Raw genomic sequence first — 14,712 nt, 5'->3', positions numbered from 1 at the left:
CCAATCTTAGATAAAACAAATTATGTAGATAAAAATGTTATTTACGTGACTATTCGTAATAAAATTATTACTACCCTGTTTGTTTTGGAATTCAATTAAACAAAAAGTATGTTTAATGCAGCTAGAAACATAATATTATCATTAAAAGTAGCGTAAAATATGCGAGTGAAATGCAGCAACGTCGCTTTGCGTCCATCTTTTTTTCTCTTTCCATCTCACACTGGTGGCGTCCTTTTGCGCGTTCGTACTGGTTCGCAACAAATTACTAAATACATATTTACAGCTTGGTAGTGGTTTTACAAATTTGTACTGTATCCTTTGTACAAATATACATTGTATAGATGACTACCCGGCGTACAGCGTTGCCACGTTTCAAACAGTTCCTTCAGGCAGTTCCAAAAATACGAGCACATTGCTGTCTATTTATTCAATTATCTAATAGCGAATTCGGTAACCCGCACTGACTCTGCACAGGTGCCAAAAAATGACTTGGATTGGTTGATTCTTATAGAGCTATCTTCGTTTCTATCAGAAACAACCAATCCAAGTCATTTTCTGACACCAGTGCAGAATACTATATAATAAACCGTACGGTTCATGTCCCATTTTTTTTTTTTGAATTTCATAGGAATACTTAAGCTTTTCATTGCAACATTTTTAAGGACTCTGTGTAACATTTTATAGAAATTGTATCGCTTCTCCCATAACAGCCAGTGCATCAGAGCGCAGCTTTGATTTCAATTTTTTCAAAAACCGTGCGGTCAATCGACTTGAAATTTTAACACAATGCGGACTACACTTTGGACATTAGATCAAAACACTTTTCAAAGATTTCTCATTATTTTTTCTCCGGTATCGAACCTCCTTAACCTGCATCAGTTTAAGTCAGGGTGAGGAGCGATTCAGCGCAGTGAATGGAGGGGGAAATACCTACAGGAGTGGTGGTAATGTTTGCGTGAACTGACCCCAGCGCCAAGCCAGCCGAGTGGCCCCAACACGAAGCTAACCACGGCCAACCAGTGTCGCCGGGAAATAGATTGTCGACGCTGGTTGGCCGTGGTTAGCTTCGTGTTGGGGCCACTCGGCTGGCTTGGGGCTGGTGTCAGTCACGCAACATTACCACCACTCCTGTAGGTATTTCCCCCTCCATTCACTGCGCTGAATCGCTCCTCAGTCCTCACCCTGGTTTAAATATAAATTGTATGACGTGTACGTATATTATAAACTTTAAGTTCCCCAACTTTTTAAACATTCTTCGAAAGGTTGATGAAACGAATATGATTGTGCGTATCGTCAACGCATATTAAATAATAAATGGAGTATCACAAATCCAGAATCACAAGTCCTTATGATGAACGAAGAATGTCCTAATTGTAAACAAATAACAAATACATCATGTTCAAGGCTTGTAAAAGATAGTTGTGGTCATACTAAATGTCGTATGTGTTTATTATACGAAGAGCAAGGTTGCAAAATTTGTAGTAATGAACGCCGTGGCGTGCATGTACAAAGTATTCAGAACTATGGTAAAACAATACATTCTGTGTACTTAATTTGCGTTCTATCTTTATCTGATTAATTTATTATCATATTAGACTATTAAGTATAGTAATATTTACGTATAATTCTTTTCAGATTGTCAGTTTTCAACAGCAAGAAGTCCAAATGACATTTCTAGCTCAGAAACAAGTAGTAAATGCAACGAAGAAATAGTATTACCCTTGGAACTAGTTATTAATAAACACACTAAATCCAAAGATAATAATTTCGGACATACTTCTATCGAACGTCTCAGTACCTCTGAGTTTTACTATGACGATAAATTTTGCAAGAGAAAAGAAGCTTATAAATTTCCCACAACTGATATTAAGGATAATGATATTTTAAATAAGTCACATATTTCTGAAGCAGAAAGTAACAATGTGCTTTTAGATGCACGTGGACACTTAAACGGTAATGTGTCGTTAGAATCATCGCCTTATAATACGACAACAACAGGAACTCGTAGTTCGGTAGGTTCGAAAGATTACACTAGTTTACAAAATCCAAAAACTTATTTTTGATCGAGACTCTACTATGAAATTCTTATGTAAAGTGGTCCCTTAAACTCAAAAATCGAAATGAGACGAAATCCTATAGATACGTTTTTGAGATATCGCCTGATGAATATTTTGGTAATTTTAGAAGAAGACAACCCGACGTTATTGGCCATATCTCACGTTAGAGTTGACCGATTTGATCGCGACGACTCTTAAATTGAAGATAATTAAATTGCATACAACTCTTTCTGACGGTGTTTTCCAATCCGACCAATAGTTTAGGCGGAATCTAGCGAAACTTCAGAAAAATGTAATGTTTTGATTTTCGATTTCAATTTCGGCCCCAAAACATTACATTTTTCTTAAGTTTCGCTAGATTCCGCCTAAACTATTGGTCGGATTGGAAAATACTGTCGGAAAGAGTTGTATGCAATTTAATTATCTTCAATTTAAGAGTCGTCGCAATCAAATCGGGCAACCCTAACGTGAGATATGGCCAATAACGTCAGGTCGTTTTCTTAAAAAATTATCAAAATATTCATCGGGCGATATCTCAAACACGTATCAATAGGATTTCGTCTCATTTCGATTTTTGAGTTTAGGGGACCACCTTACATAAGAATTTCATAGCAGAGTCTCGATCAAAAATAAGTTTTTGGATTTTGTAAACTAGTGTTACAAATAATATTTGTGGACTTGCAGGAACATATACAATGTAATTGTTTTGTAGGAAATTGAAACAGAGTTTTCGAGTAAGGAAAAGTTAGAAACGAATAGGTCCATGAAATGTTCTGATCGCAGTCATATTTCAGTAATACCAGGAACACCACAGAAATATAAATGCAATATTTGCAAGAAAATCTTTCGAAACAAGAAAGGCAAATGTTACCACGACGCTTGCGTAACAGGCGTGAGACCTTATCGGTGTAATTTTTGTGACAGAACATTTATTAAACGCTCTCACTTTGAATATCATGAAAGAATCCATAGAGGGTACAAACCATTTAAATGTAATTTTTGTGAGAAAGCATTTCCTCAAAAGAACAAACTCAATAGGCATATGTACTCGCACAGTAGTAAGTTTCTATGATATAGACTTCTTGTATAAGCTTTTTAGCTTGTTGAAATTTATCAGTCGAGTAAATATTAATTGAAGGAAATATGTGAAATCTTATTTTTTGTAGAAGAAAAACAGTTTGTGTGTTGTATATGTAAGAAAGGATATAGCAAACGAGACGATTTGAAAAATCACTTGGGAGTACATAATTGTACAACTCCGTACTCGTGTAAAGTATGCGAAAAGACTTTTAGAATATTAACTAACTTGAAACGTCACTTAAAAACACATACAAGTAAGTATGTTTATATATGCACAAATCAATTTTCTTACCTTAATATAAATCGAATAATAGCAAAATGAAAATAAGTTTGTGCAAATATCTTAAGGGGTCAGTCCACTGTGACGGTCTGAAAAATTAAGCTTTTTTAAAGATTTTTTTCTCTGTAGATACAACACATAATGCAATAAATCTTTTTGGTATTTATTAATCTACTCTTATATTATCAAAAAAAAATTAAAAGATATTTTTAATTTGTTTTAAAACTTTAAACGCGATTATCTCAAAACGACATTTTTTCAACTGGTGCAGGTGATTGCAAAAAAACTATTTGACCAATCAGTCTGAAATTTTTACACGTTATTCAGCACTACAGTGGCTACGGCCGGGACTAGGATTATATTTACTGATAAAAAATTAACAAAATAGTGGACGTTTGAAGTTTAAGTGTCGAAATACGGTGAATTTTCAAGCATTTTGCCTTGTAAAAAGTATGAAATGGTTAATTCAAAAAGGTTTCCGTAGTCCCGGTCATAGACACTGATGTGCTGAATAACGTGTAAAAATTTCAGACTGATTGGTTAAAGTTTTTTTGCAATCACCTGCACCAATTGAAAAAATGTCGGTTTGAGATAATCGCGTTTAAAGTTTTGAAACAAATTAAAAAAAATTCTTTTAATTTTTTTGTATAATATAAGAGTAGATTACTAAATACCAACAAGATTTATTGCATTATATGTTGTATCTACGCAGAAAAAAAATCTTTAAAAAGAGCTTAATTTTTCAAAACGTCACAGTGGACTGACCCCTTAAGGGGGGGGGGGGAGCCAGGATGCAGACCGGACAGAAAGGCTAATTTCGAAGCTTTGTTTTTGGTAAATTAAAAGTTTTTATTAAATATCGTTATTGGTATTAGAAAGTATATAGGGTAAAGGTACCAGTAGTTGACCATGTATCAGTAGTTGACGACTTTTCAGAAAAACGTGAAAAATAAGGGTTTTAGAATTGACGAACAGTGGGAGCCGCGGCGCACTGTTGAAAAGAGATAGTTGCACTTCTAAAAACCTTATTTTTCACGTTTTGTTGAAAAGTTGTCAACTACTGATACATGGTCAACTACTAGTACCTTTACCCTATGTTGAACAAGCTTTTTCACATAATATCATATAAAGCGTTGCAACGGTAGCTTAAAAATAAAATTTTATAAAATTTTCTTAGAATCTGAGGCAATATCTTCAATTGTACCTACAGAGTTAAGAAATAATAATTTGTTACAAAATAGCGGACTTTTGAAAGGAAAGTGTCCAAAATCAGTAAGAAAATCGACTTTTTTTCAACGTTACGAAGAAACTAATTACTCGATCAAAATTTCGATTTGCTAAACTGAAGATAATCTTATTTGTAGCCGGCATGAAAAATTTGAAGTCGGATGAAAATTAACTGAGTTATCCGTGTGCCCAGTTTGAAAAACGTCGTTTCATGAAAAACGCGTTTAATGTTTTAGAAAGGGGTTTTAAACTCCGATTATATCTGTGAACAGCCGATTTCGAGCGTTGTACTTCTTTGCGTTGTTGTTATTTTTTCGAATTTTACTTTAATACTTTCAGGGCACGTTATTGACACTCCAAACATTAAGAGAATACACAAAAAATCGATTTTTTTTCAAACCATCACCCTGGTTTCTCCCGTTAATGCTTGTTCTCAATTTAACTTCTTTCCACTGTTTTCCTACAAAATTGTTGAATTCGAAAATATTGTATATCCTGATATAACTTTGTGGTATATTTTTCACAAGAAATTTGAATAACATGAAATAACTTTTAAACATATGCTTCAATTATGTAAATCAATTAAAATTATAGTATTCAAGTATAAAAGTAAAGTACAGAAATTTAAGAGTAGAACAAGCAATAAATTATGAAATTATTTTTAACCTATGTAGTCTTGCCATACGTGTATGTGTTACAGATGAAAGACCACATACATGCGATCAATGTAATAAGAGTTTTAAAGATAAATCTTTGTTAATCCGTCATAAAAAAACACATGGAAAAGATCGTCCATTTTCGTGTGCACACTGTAACCGAGTTTTCCTGTCTAAAAGTGAATTAAGACGTCATTTAACCGTGCATTCAGGTATGTTACCCTCAGTGGCAGATTTAACGGGTGGGCCCCATCTGTAAAAAAAATTATGATTTTATTCAAACACTATAACTTCTCTTTTGTACTAGGTACCTACTACACTTACAAGGGAACACCGCAAACCCGGACTCACCGATTGGAACGCAACTTTGTGGGTTTTTAAAGTGACTCAAAACAAGAACAATGGTGTGTTTCATTTGGGCCCTATCGCCCTTTAAGGGGAGGTTCCGGCCTAAAAATCGATTTTTTTTATTTCATTTTTCAAATGTTCAACCTTTTAGGAATACGAGTTTAAAAGGATTTGTTGAAATTCGTATAATTCCGGAAGTTATAGGCATTTGAGTAGCGGCAAATGCATAGGCAACAACCGGCCACTCGGCGCCCACGTATAACTTTAAACTCGTTTTTCTCGAAACAGTGTTCTCAAAACGGTGGGACCTGTATTTGAAGAAGTTATTATCCGATTCGACTGAATTTTTTTTTTATTTTGAAGAATATACTTCTGGCTAGGGGGGGGGGGGATACCAGAAAAAAATACAAAAAATTGAAAATTTATAATTTTCATAGGCGTTGAAAGGATGAAAAATATAGGGAAAAAGTTATTTCAAACTTCAAGTGTTGTTATTTTCTAAAAAAAAATATCATTTTTGTATTTTTTTTCTGGTATTCCCCCTAGCCAGAAACATATTCTTCAAAATAAGAAAGGTTTCAGTCGAATCGGATAATAACTTTTGGAGATACAGGTCCCACCGAATTTGGATCAACTTTTTGACGCCTTAACTTTAACGACTCCCCAGTGCCGTCTGCAATGATTAATTATAAAACAAAAAATATATGTCTATAATATAAGACATCCTTAATATAATGCAAAAAGTCACATTAAATTAAATGTAGTAGTTTTCCTTTAATTAATTCCGAGAGATCACCTATTTTGGGGGGCTCTAGACCGGAAGGTCCCCTTAAGAGGGTGAAAACTGACCTCAAAGTCAAATTGGCACTTCCACTTCTTCGCGTGTGACTCTCAAAATACAACAGACAGAAAAAAAATGTTTCAAACAAAAGTTTAATGGTGCAATAAGCGCTACAAACTTAAATTAACAACATTTTGAAAAGAGTTAAAAAATAATATATAACTGATGAAAAAAACTCTTTTCAAAATTTTGTTAATGCAAGTTTGTAGCGCTCATTGCGCCATTAAACTTTTGTTTGAAATATTTTCTTCTGCCTCTTGTACTTTGAGAGTTATACGCGAAAAAGTGGAAATGCCAATTTGATTTTGAGGTTAGTTTTCATTCCCTTAAAGGGCGATAGGACCCAAATGAAACATACTGTTGTTCTTGTTTTGAGTCACTCTAAAAACCCACAAATTTACGTTCCAATCGGTGAGTCCGGGTTCGCGGTGTTCCACAGTGGTTCGAGTATACTACATGCTAGCTGGAAAAATTATTTTTTCGCGGTATTGGGTTTATATGGGGTTCAAATTGTTAGAAACAAACCCGATTCGTATCACAGTTTATTAATTCACTAAAAATATGATTAATTCAATAAAGGAAAAAGAACAAAACCACAGTATTGTACTTTAACTATAACTATCAGTTATAACATTATGTTTATTCCTGTAATTTCTGAGTTTTCTGTGGAATTTTAAAAAAAATTTCGAGCCACAGATGACTCACCTAACATAAAATGGCTATTAAAACAGTGTTTTACTATATGTTCCACGTCGTTCCACGCAATAAGGATCGAATGTACGAAAAGTAGAGACTTTCTAGTTTTTTTTAATCACATGATTGGTCTGCAAAAATTTGCAAAACTATGTTTTGTGAATTGTTTTCGAGTGCGACGCTCGGCAGGAAAGATAGCACAGTTGTTATATTTCAGACTCTACACGTATTATAGATTAACTATAACTATAAGTGTGTCTTATAACTATTAATTTCTTGTTAATTACATTACAATACATTATAGAGTTGGAAATATAACAACTGTGCTATCTCTCCTGCCGAGCGTCACACTCGAAAACAATTCACAAAATGTAGTTTTGTAAATTTTTAGAGATCGATCATGTAATTAAAAAAAATTAGAAAGTCTCTACTTTTCGTACATTCAACCCTTGTTGCGTGGAACGACGTGGAACATATAGTAAAACACTGTTTTAATAGCCATTTTATGTTAGGTTAACATAATGTTATAACTGATAGTTATAGTTAAAGTACAATACTGTGGTTTTGTTCTTTTTCCTTTATTGAATTAGTCATATTTTTATTTTATTGATATTTTTAGTGAAATAATAAACTGTGATACGATTCGGGTTTGTTTCTAACAATTTGAACTCCATATAAACCCAATACCGCAAAGAAATAATTTTGTCCAGCTAACATGTAGTATACTCGAACCACTGTGTGTTCCCTTGTTAGCCCGTTTTTAGTAAACTCCCTCTTTATTTTCTCGAAAAGCGGACCCCTCTGAATGTTTGCCGCATGGGCCTTTTGTCTTTAAATCCGCCACTGGTTATCCTAAAAAATATGCTACAATTAGGTACTATAGTGATACATAAAATTTGTTTCAGATGAAAAACCATTTTCCTGTAAATACTGCGAAACTGTATTTAGAAGAAAAGATAACTTGCATCGTCATGTTAGACATCACCATCCGGAAAATCCATCGCTCAGTGATAACGCAGTACAGAATACTGTATCTGATACTAGTACAAATTCAACAAGTCCTAAGCAAAGAAATTCGAAACAGAAACAAAAGCTAAAAAAGATGCAAAAAGTTATTTGCAACTCGTCGCCAAAAAGTTCAGCGAAAGTATCAGTGGTTTGTATAAATTCCCGTGACCAAATCAGTTCTAGATTAGATTCGATGGGTAATATTACACCTGTTATAAGGACTACCAATGAATTAAGTAATGCAGTTCCTGTTATTAACGGACCAATTAGTATTAAAAAGCCAGAAGATAAGACTGATAGTAAGAAAAAGACATTCACATACACAGAACCAATACCTCTTGCCGAGGCTGTTGTAATAAATAAGCGAATCGAAGAGAAGCTGTATCCACAAAACGCGTCTAATCATAATTATTTCTTCCGTAATTGCTTAAATTGTATAGATAAATTGTATCCTGCTTCTATCAGTCAAACCTTCCGTACAAATTCGAGTATGAAAAGTTCTGCTCATAAAGCAACTCTTTATGAGAATTCCTGCTCAGAATCGACTTCAAATACACAAACACATTTCACATGCCACAATGTAGAAGAACAAGTTTGTAATAAGAAAGATATCAAACTGAATACCGAAAATGATAATGAACAGCGATTAGCTAATTCCAAGGAGAAGTGTGCAATTCAAAATATAAATATTAGTGATAATATTGGTTTAAAACAAGCTAGACCATTCTTAACAACTATAAACCATGAAGAGATCAATACATACCACGATTAAAACACTTAATCGTAACAATAATGATTACAAAAATATAAATCAACAAGTAATACTGATATAGTATATTCGTATATACCTTGAAAATATTAAATTGCAGAAAACATTAGTCACGCAATTAGTAATATTTATAAATGTATAAAATAGGTACCGAATAACTTGTCATTTGGCATGAATGTTATTAATAATTAGTTGAAAATGTATTATCTTAAAAGCACAGGAAATAATACTTTATCGTAATGTATAGTAAACTGTTGTATGATAGTAATATAGAATGAAGTACTATGTACCGCTACAGAAATATATTAATAGGTGCACAAAGAACACAAAATAGTAGTAGTTCACTAACTCCCTCACTATGTAGCTCCTACAACTGGATTCCAGAATATTTTTTAATTTTTTCTAGAGTAACGTTTTCAGGAGATTAAATTTATAAAATTTTGTGTTATAATTTAATGATATTTTGTGACTCAATCATTTATTCCTTTACCTATTATTTTGATTATTGATCATTTGCTCCTGGCTTCCGCTTGTATTCATACACATACCTATATTTATCTAATTAGAGTACCAATTTGGCAATAATTTGAATGATAGAATTTTAGCAATATATTCAGTAAATTAGATGAGTAAAATTTTGTTCTGGTGTATGGGATCCTGCTACACTGCAATGATAGGTAGGTACATTGGGCATGTGTAAAAATTCTTTCACTTTTCAAGCCAAAGAAAATAAGAAGTGATACGCGATCTTAGAAGGTTGATTGCGATAAATAATTTTCTTTCTTTAATTGAAAAATTTTGCAATACATTTAAAAAAACTAAAAAACTCTTGTATAGGACTTTGAAATATGATATAATTAGTTTTCAAATTATTCCCTTAAAATATAGGATTTCTTGAATTTCTTCAACTACTAACAATATGGACGTTTGTATTAATTATTCAATTAGCTGAGAAATAACAATTCCTACTTAGGCCCGGTGCAGACGAGCAGTTTGCGGCAGTTTGCCGCTGCGTTCATTCGCGGTGAAGCAGTACCTGCGTTCGTCAAAACGAACGCAAACATACCACTTAGTAACCGCAAAACTTTCCGTCCCGTGTGAACTGCTTCATATAAATTTATGTTCTGCTAAAACGCGCGCGGCGGCAAACTGCCGCAAACCGCTCGTCTGCACCGGGCCGTAAGAATTTTAAGTGAAGCTTTCTTTTGTCGACAACATAATAGATATACCTATATATGGTATAATGTATGTATATGCAACGGTATGTTATATCTCCACAAAATTACTTTTTTTCAAAAAAAGGTATAACAAAGTGCGCCAAGTAACCTATTGTAAATTTATTAATGTGCTATATTTAGCTTTACAAAACTAATGATATACAAAAATTGCGCCAATTATAACAATGGCTATTTATACAAACAAAAAATGTATTAAATAATATTAAGCAGATATATTTTTATTTTATACAAATAAATATTTCAATACCAATAAATATTTTATTCAAAATACTTGGCGCTGCGAAACCGAAAAAATGTTAATTGTCTTAGTATTAATAATTTACAATAACTCCCTTGCAATATAAAATACATAAACATATACATATCAGAAACGCAGCACATTTATTCTACATATAGTTTTATACATATAAGCATATTTTAATATACCCTGTATGAGCATTCCGTTTTAAATAAAGCGCGACGCATGCGTACTACTCGACCCCCTCGTTCATGTTGAGACTTTTACTCCGTTCATTTAATTATTAGGTCCATGGTAAAAACTCGTGATATTTCAAAAATGTTGACAACTTACCTTATTTGACACTTAGTAGGTTATGATTTATTGACTAGCTAGGTTACGTTTACCTTGACAGATGTGCTCTCTGCTGGCTGTCACGTGACAACAATTTGTTACGCGATTGGCCGAAAGCTTCATCGAATGAACGACGTGCCTGAGAGATATTTCCTCACCCTTTCATGCTCCCCTCTTGCCAGTACTTGACGCTGACGATTCATCTTAAGAACATAAAATTCGCCAAATTGAAACTTTGCATTAAAATATCTCAGCTCATAAGGCACGTAGGAACAAAACGAAGACACTTTTCTGATATAAATCAAAACCAAGCTATCCATTAAGACCATTCTAAATCTAATCGGATCAACCATTATTGAGATTCGATAATCGAAGGGTTCGTGATAGCGGGTCGTGGCGTCATAGAGCACTCTGTCTCGCGCTGCGCATGTACCTTGGCGCGAGACACTACCGTGTCTCTTGATGTATTATGAATTCATGTGTCTAATTCAAGAAGAGCATACTCTCATGTTAATTACGTTTCTCTATTTATTTCATTGCTAAACCATTGACACATAAAATTAGGATGATCGTTTACAACTGCTTTCTCTTTTAAACAGATATTGAAACAATAATTGAAGAGTCCTTATTGAAAACACTTTAAGTGCCAAAAATCAAATATTCCAGGAAAGAGAAGAAACGTCCCTGACTTTAAATTATTTACGAAATTTGATTTGTATTGATTGCTGAATATACTTAGGTATACAGTATCTCAAATTGCATCACAGAATTTTCTATTTTTTGCACCAATATAATCCAAATTCATGAAAAAAAGAATTGTATTTGTAGAAAACCCTGCATGTGCCACCGCTTATTCGTAAAGAAAACTGAATGTGCCATTCATTTAAATTTGCAAGCACTGTAAGTGCCAGTCCTGTTTGTCTCTAGCTAATCGGCTCTTACATTGTTTTCTACAGAAGTTTAGCACTTTACTTTTGGCACTATTGGTAACTTATTCACAAAGGAAAGTTTCATTAAAGTTCTATATATAGTATTACCATTGTCACGCGTAACATTTTCCGAAATTTTTTGTTTTTTAAATTTGGCACTTACAATGGTTTCTACAAAGACTCTTCAATTATTTAACATCGTTTATATTTTACTTGTAATAAACGGAATAAATTCCTAGTAATTACAGTTGCATTAGTACTTCTGCTAAATTCATGCAAGAAGTTGTATCTAATTTGCTTATTTTAAATAGAAAATAAACTTCCTCGTGTGCATATCACATTTGTATGGCTACTGCCTTTATTCGCTTGTATCACATCTGTGTATTGTACATAATACAAATTCCTTAATTGGTAGGGCGTATTTAAACAATTTTTCGGTACAATATTCCGACGATTATGATATAAAGTTAAAGACTTAGTTGAGTACCATATAAATCTAGCAGCATTTAGATAAGAGATAAAATATTTTATTGAGAATCCAGATGCCTTATTTAGTGGACTAATCAAAATGACCAAGAGATCCTTGTGCCAACAATGGCTTTGGTAGTTAGTTCATTATCCACTGTTTTCCCAAACATTCCGTAATGGACTTTATTTTCCTCTGTACTTGCAGATTTTTCAGCGTGTCATTTGTTTATCTGAACATGCTATATTCAATTCGCAAATTAACATAAGAAAAAATAGTCAATTAAGAGTTTTACTACTAATTATTTCTTTAATAACTATAATTATTACTTAGTTAAAAACACTGTTTTATTCAATTTCTCAATGCTAACATGTACATCACATATGGCATTCTTGTAAAAACGCATTACATTATCTCCTAAAAATACAAATGAGTTATTGCTTATATATACGTGCTTATGTATATATGTAATAAAAATTTTTAAATGTAAACTGTTTTGCGATGATATAACATAAGTTATAAAATATTAATCCTTAATTAAACTATGCAATAGAGATACGCAGTGTGATCTATCTGAATGTATAATTGAATAAGCCTTTAACATATTGAAATGAAAAAATGAAGCGTACACATTATAGAATCGAAGGATATCGCCAAAATTTCAATGAGAAGTGATGACAAGCAGATGTGTTAAGAATATTTCAGAGATACAAATATATTTTAGTGGGTCATATATTTTTTCAAATACACATAATATGAGATCAACAATTGCACTCTAATTCCTAACTTATCTACATTAATAAATGACACAGATTCCATTTAAAGAAACCTATACGATTTCAAGTTGTATGTAACAAAGTCTTTTATTAAATTCTAATGACACATACGAATTCATCTAGGTCTTCTAAACGTGCAATTTTGAATATCCATTTCTTTTAAGATCAATGTACTTATATATGTATATCTCAAGATCCATCAATTAGTAGAGTTCAACAAGTTATCTCGGACGTATAAAATAGTCTGCGCACATACAATATTAAAATGTGCTTTCTTTGCTTCGCAAATAATTTGTCTATGCGATTAAGAATCTGAATTTCGTTAATCTTTTACTATTGTCATGTGTTGTCAGAATACAGTCAACGGGTCGTTTCACTTAGAATTTTGCTTCGCAACATGCCACGAAAGTCTATTCTCATAAAATTGTATAACTATTTGTGGACAAAGCGAGTTAGCTTCTTTCGCTGTAACCAGATCTGTCTCTTCAGTTCCTTTCCTACATAAACAACATTTAATAATGACAAATGCACAATTATCTTCCACTCTGTGGGTATTAAAGGCAAGCTAACCATTTCATTAAAAACATTAACTCCCCATTAGAGTCAGCGGCTCCAATGATTTTATCAGGCTCCAATTCTCTCTTGAAACCGTATATTTTGCTGTCACAAGTAACATCTGCCTTATCCATCTTAATATTATTAGGATTAATATCCTTGATGGCACCTTGGACTTCCTAATTTATTTACCTAATAAAGGTCAACGTATATTAGATATTGATGCAGTGATTTACGGAAATGTCGCCTAAGAGTGTTACTATTTAAAACAATAAAATATATACCTAGGGGTATATTTAAAATGTTCAACTATTGTTATATCTGCATCTGGTGCATCTAGATTTCCTGTGATTTCTACTGTTTATCCCGAATTCCATAATGAAAAGCATTAAACTATTTACGGTAAATAATTATTAGACATATACTTCCAACAATAAATTTCGGTCTTCATTTCATTGAACCCTCGTACAAAAAGAAATACATAATATTGAAGGTTAGGTCTGTACGAAATGCTTCGTTAAAAGAGATTGAAGGTAAATCAGCGCGATTGTTACATGTCTGAACTTTCTAAAAAGTAAATTATGAAATTCATTCCTTCATTTTCAAATGGCTCGTAATACACATATCAGATTTATACTAAATTGTATGAAACGATGGTTCGCAAAGTTTCAACTTCGACTTACGATCTAGTTATTAAGAACTAACTGATCTCATTTCTACTATTAATTGTGTTTTTTGTGTACACTTACTTAATATCTTTTTTATTATCATGAATCTATAAATCTTTCGAATAATTTATTGTTAACAATCATTTTTCCATATGTATGCGTCTATTGGTAAAGTCCGTATCACACACTTTTTCATTCAAGCCTTTAGAAATATAGAGCGTAAAATTTTCTTAATTATATATTTCGGCTTTTATTGTAAACAGCTCGTTTTCACTTACAACTAAAAGGAAATATTGAAAGTATTTTCATTCAATTATTCGTATATAATTCAGCTTATTGGCGATTGATACTTCCGGCGCTGCGTATTCACGACATTTATCATAAATATATTTTATCATATTAAACCGTAACTGTGTGCATATTATTTACATTCGAAAACTATGTTCAAATTCCTAAAACAATTATTTCATTTAGAATGGTATTGAAACGCGACGTGTATCATTATAAAGTGTGAAAACGTACATGCCTATGTTTTTGACATGGAAGCATT

At 32.7% G+C, this 14,712-nt stretch overlaps 2 protein-coding genes and 1 long non-coding RNA gene across 5 annotated transcripts in view; 1 reads left to right on the top strand and 2 right to left on the bottom strand.

Moving 5' to 3' along the window:
* LOC143376247 (uncharacterized) overlaps positions 1 to 14,712 on the bottom strand; it is a 141,298-nt gene that overhangs the window by 39,392 nt on the left and 87,194 nt on the right. The gene's annotated exons all lie outside the window — the stretch shown is intronic.
* LOC143376213 (uncharacterized) overlaps positions 1,176 to 14,712 on the top strand; it is a 233,057-nt gene continuing 219,520 nt past the window's right edge. Inside the window, exons 1-6 of one of the 2 annotated variants that reach the window (XR_013087044.1) lie at positions 1,176 to 1,526; positions 1,636 to 2,012; positions 2,770 to 3,115; positions 3,224 to 3,391; positions 5,345 to 5,512; positions 8,088 to 9,150. Coding sequence is in view for 1 of the 2 variants with exons in the window: in XM_076826276.1 (XP_076682391.1) it covers positions 1,349 to 1,526; positions 1,636 to 2,012; positions 2,770 to 3,115; positions 3,224 to 3,391; positions 5,345 to 5,512; positions 8,088 to 8,962 (2,112 nt within the window). In the remaining variant the exon portion in view is untranslated. Of the gene's footprint in view, positions 1,527 to 1,635; positions 2,013 to 2,769; positions 3,116 to 3,223; positions 3,392 to 5,344; positions 5,513 to 8,087; positions 9,291 to 14,712 lie in introns of those variants that run through there. The other variant, XM_076826276.1, reaches the window with a different exon arrangement.
* Positions 12,027 to 14,466, bottom strand: LOC143376241 (chromobox protein homolog 5-like). 2 transcript variants are annotated; one of them, XM_076826365.1, is made up of 3 exons: positions 14,178 to 14,466; positions 13,510 to 13,686; positions 12,027 to 13,436 (listed from the first exon to the last, which is right to left on the bottom strand). In XM_076826365.1, exons 2-3 carry the CDS (start codon positions 13,626 to 13,628, stop codon positions 13,313 to 13,315), a joined length of 243 nt encoding a protein of 80 aa, XP_076682480.1. In that variant the 5' UTR covers positions 13,629 to 13,686; positions 14,178 to 14,466; the 3' UTR covers positions 12,027 to 13,312. The 2 variants fall into 2 exon arrangements, with proteins under 2 accessions (XP_076682480.1, XP_076682479.1); XM_076826364.1 differs by having other exon boundaries at positions 13,779 to 14,457.

This window comes from Andrena cerasifolii, chromosome 14 (assembly GCF_050908995.1).
Source record: "Andrena cerasifolii isolate SP2316 chromosome 14, iyAndCera1_principal, whole genome shotgun sequence".
Lineage (NCBI taxonomy): Eukaryota > Metazoa > Arthropoda > Insecta > Hymenoptera > Andrenidae > Andrena > Andrena cerasifolii.
This window is presented reverse-complemented; position numbering and strand designations above follow the sequence as displayed.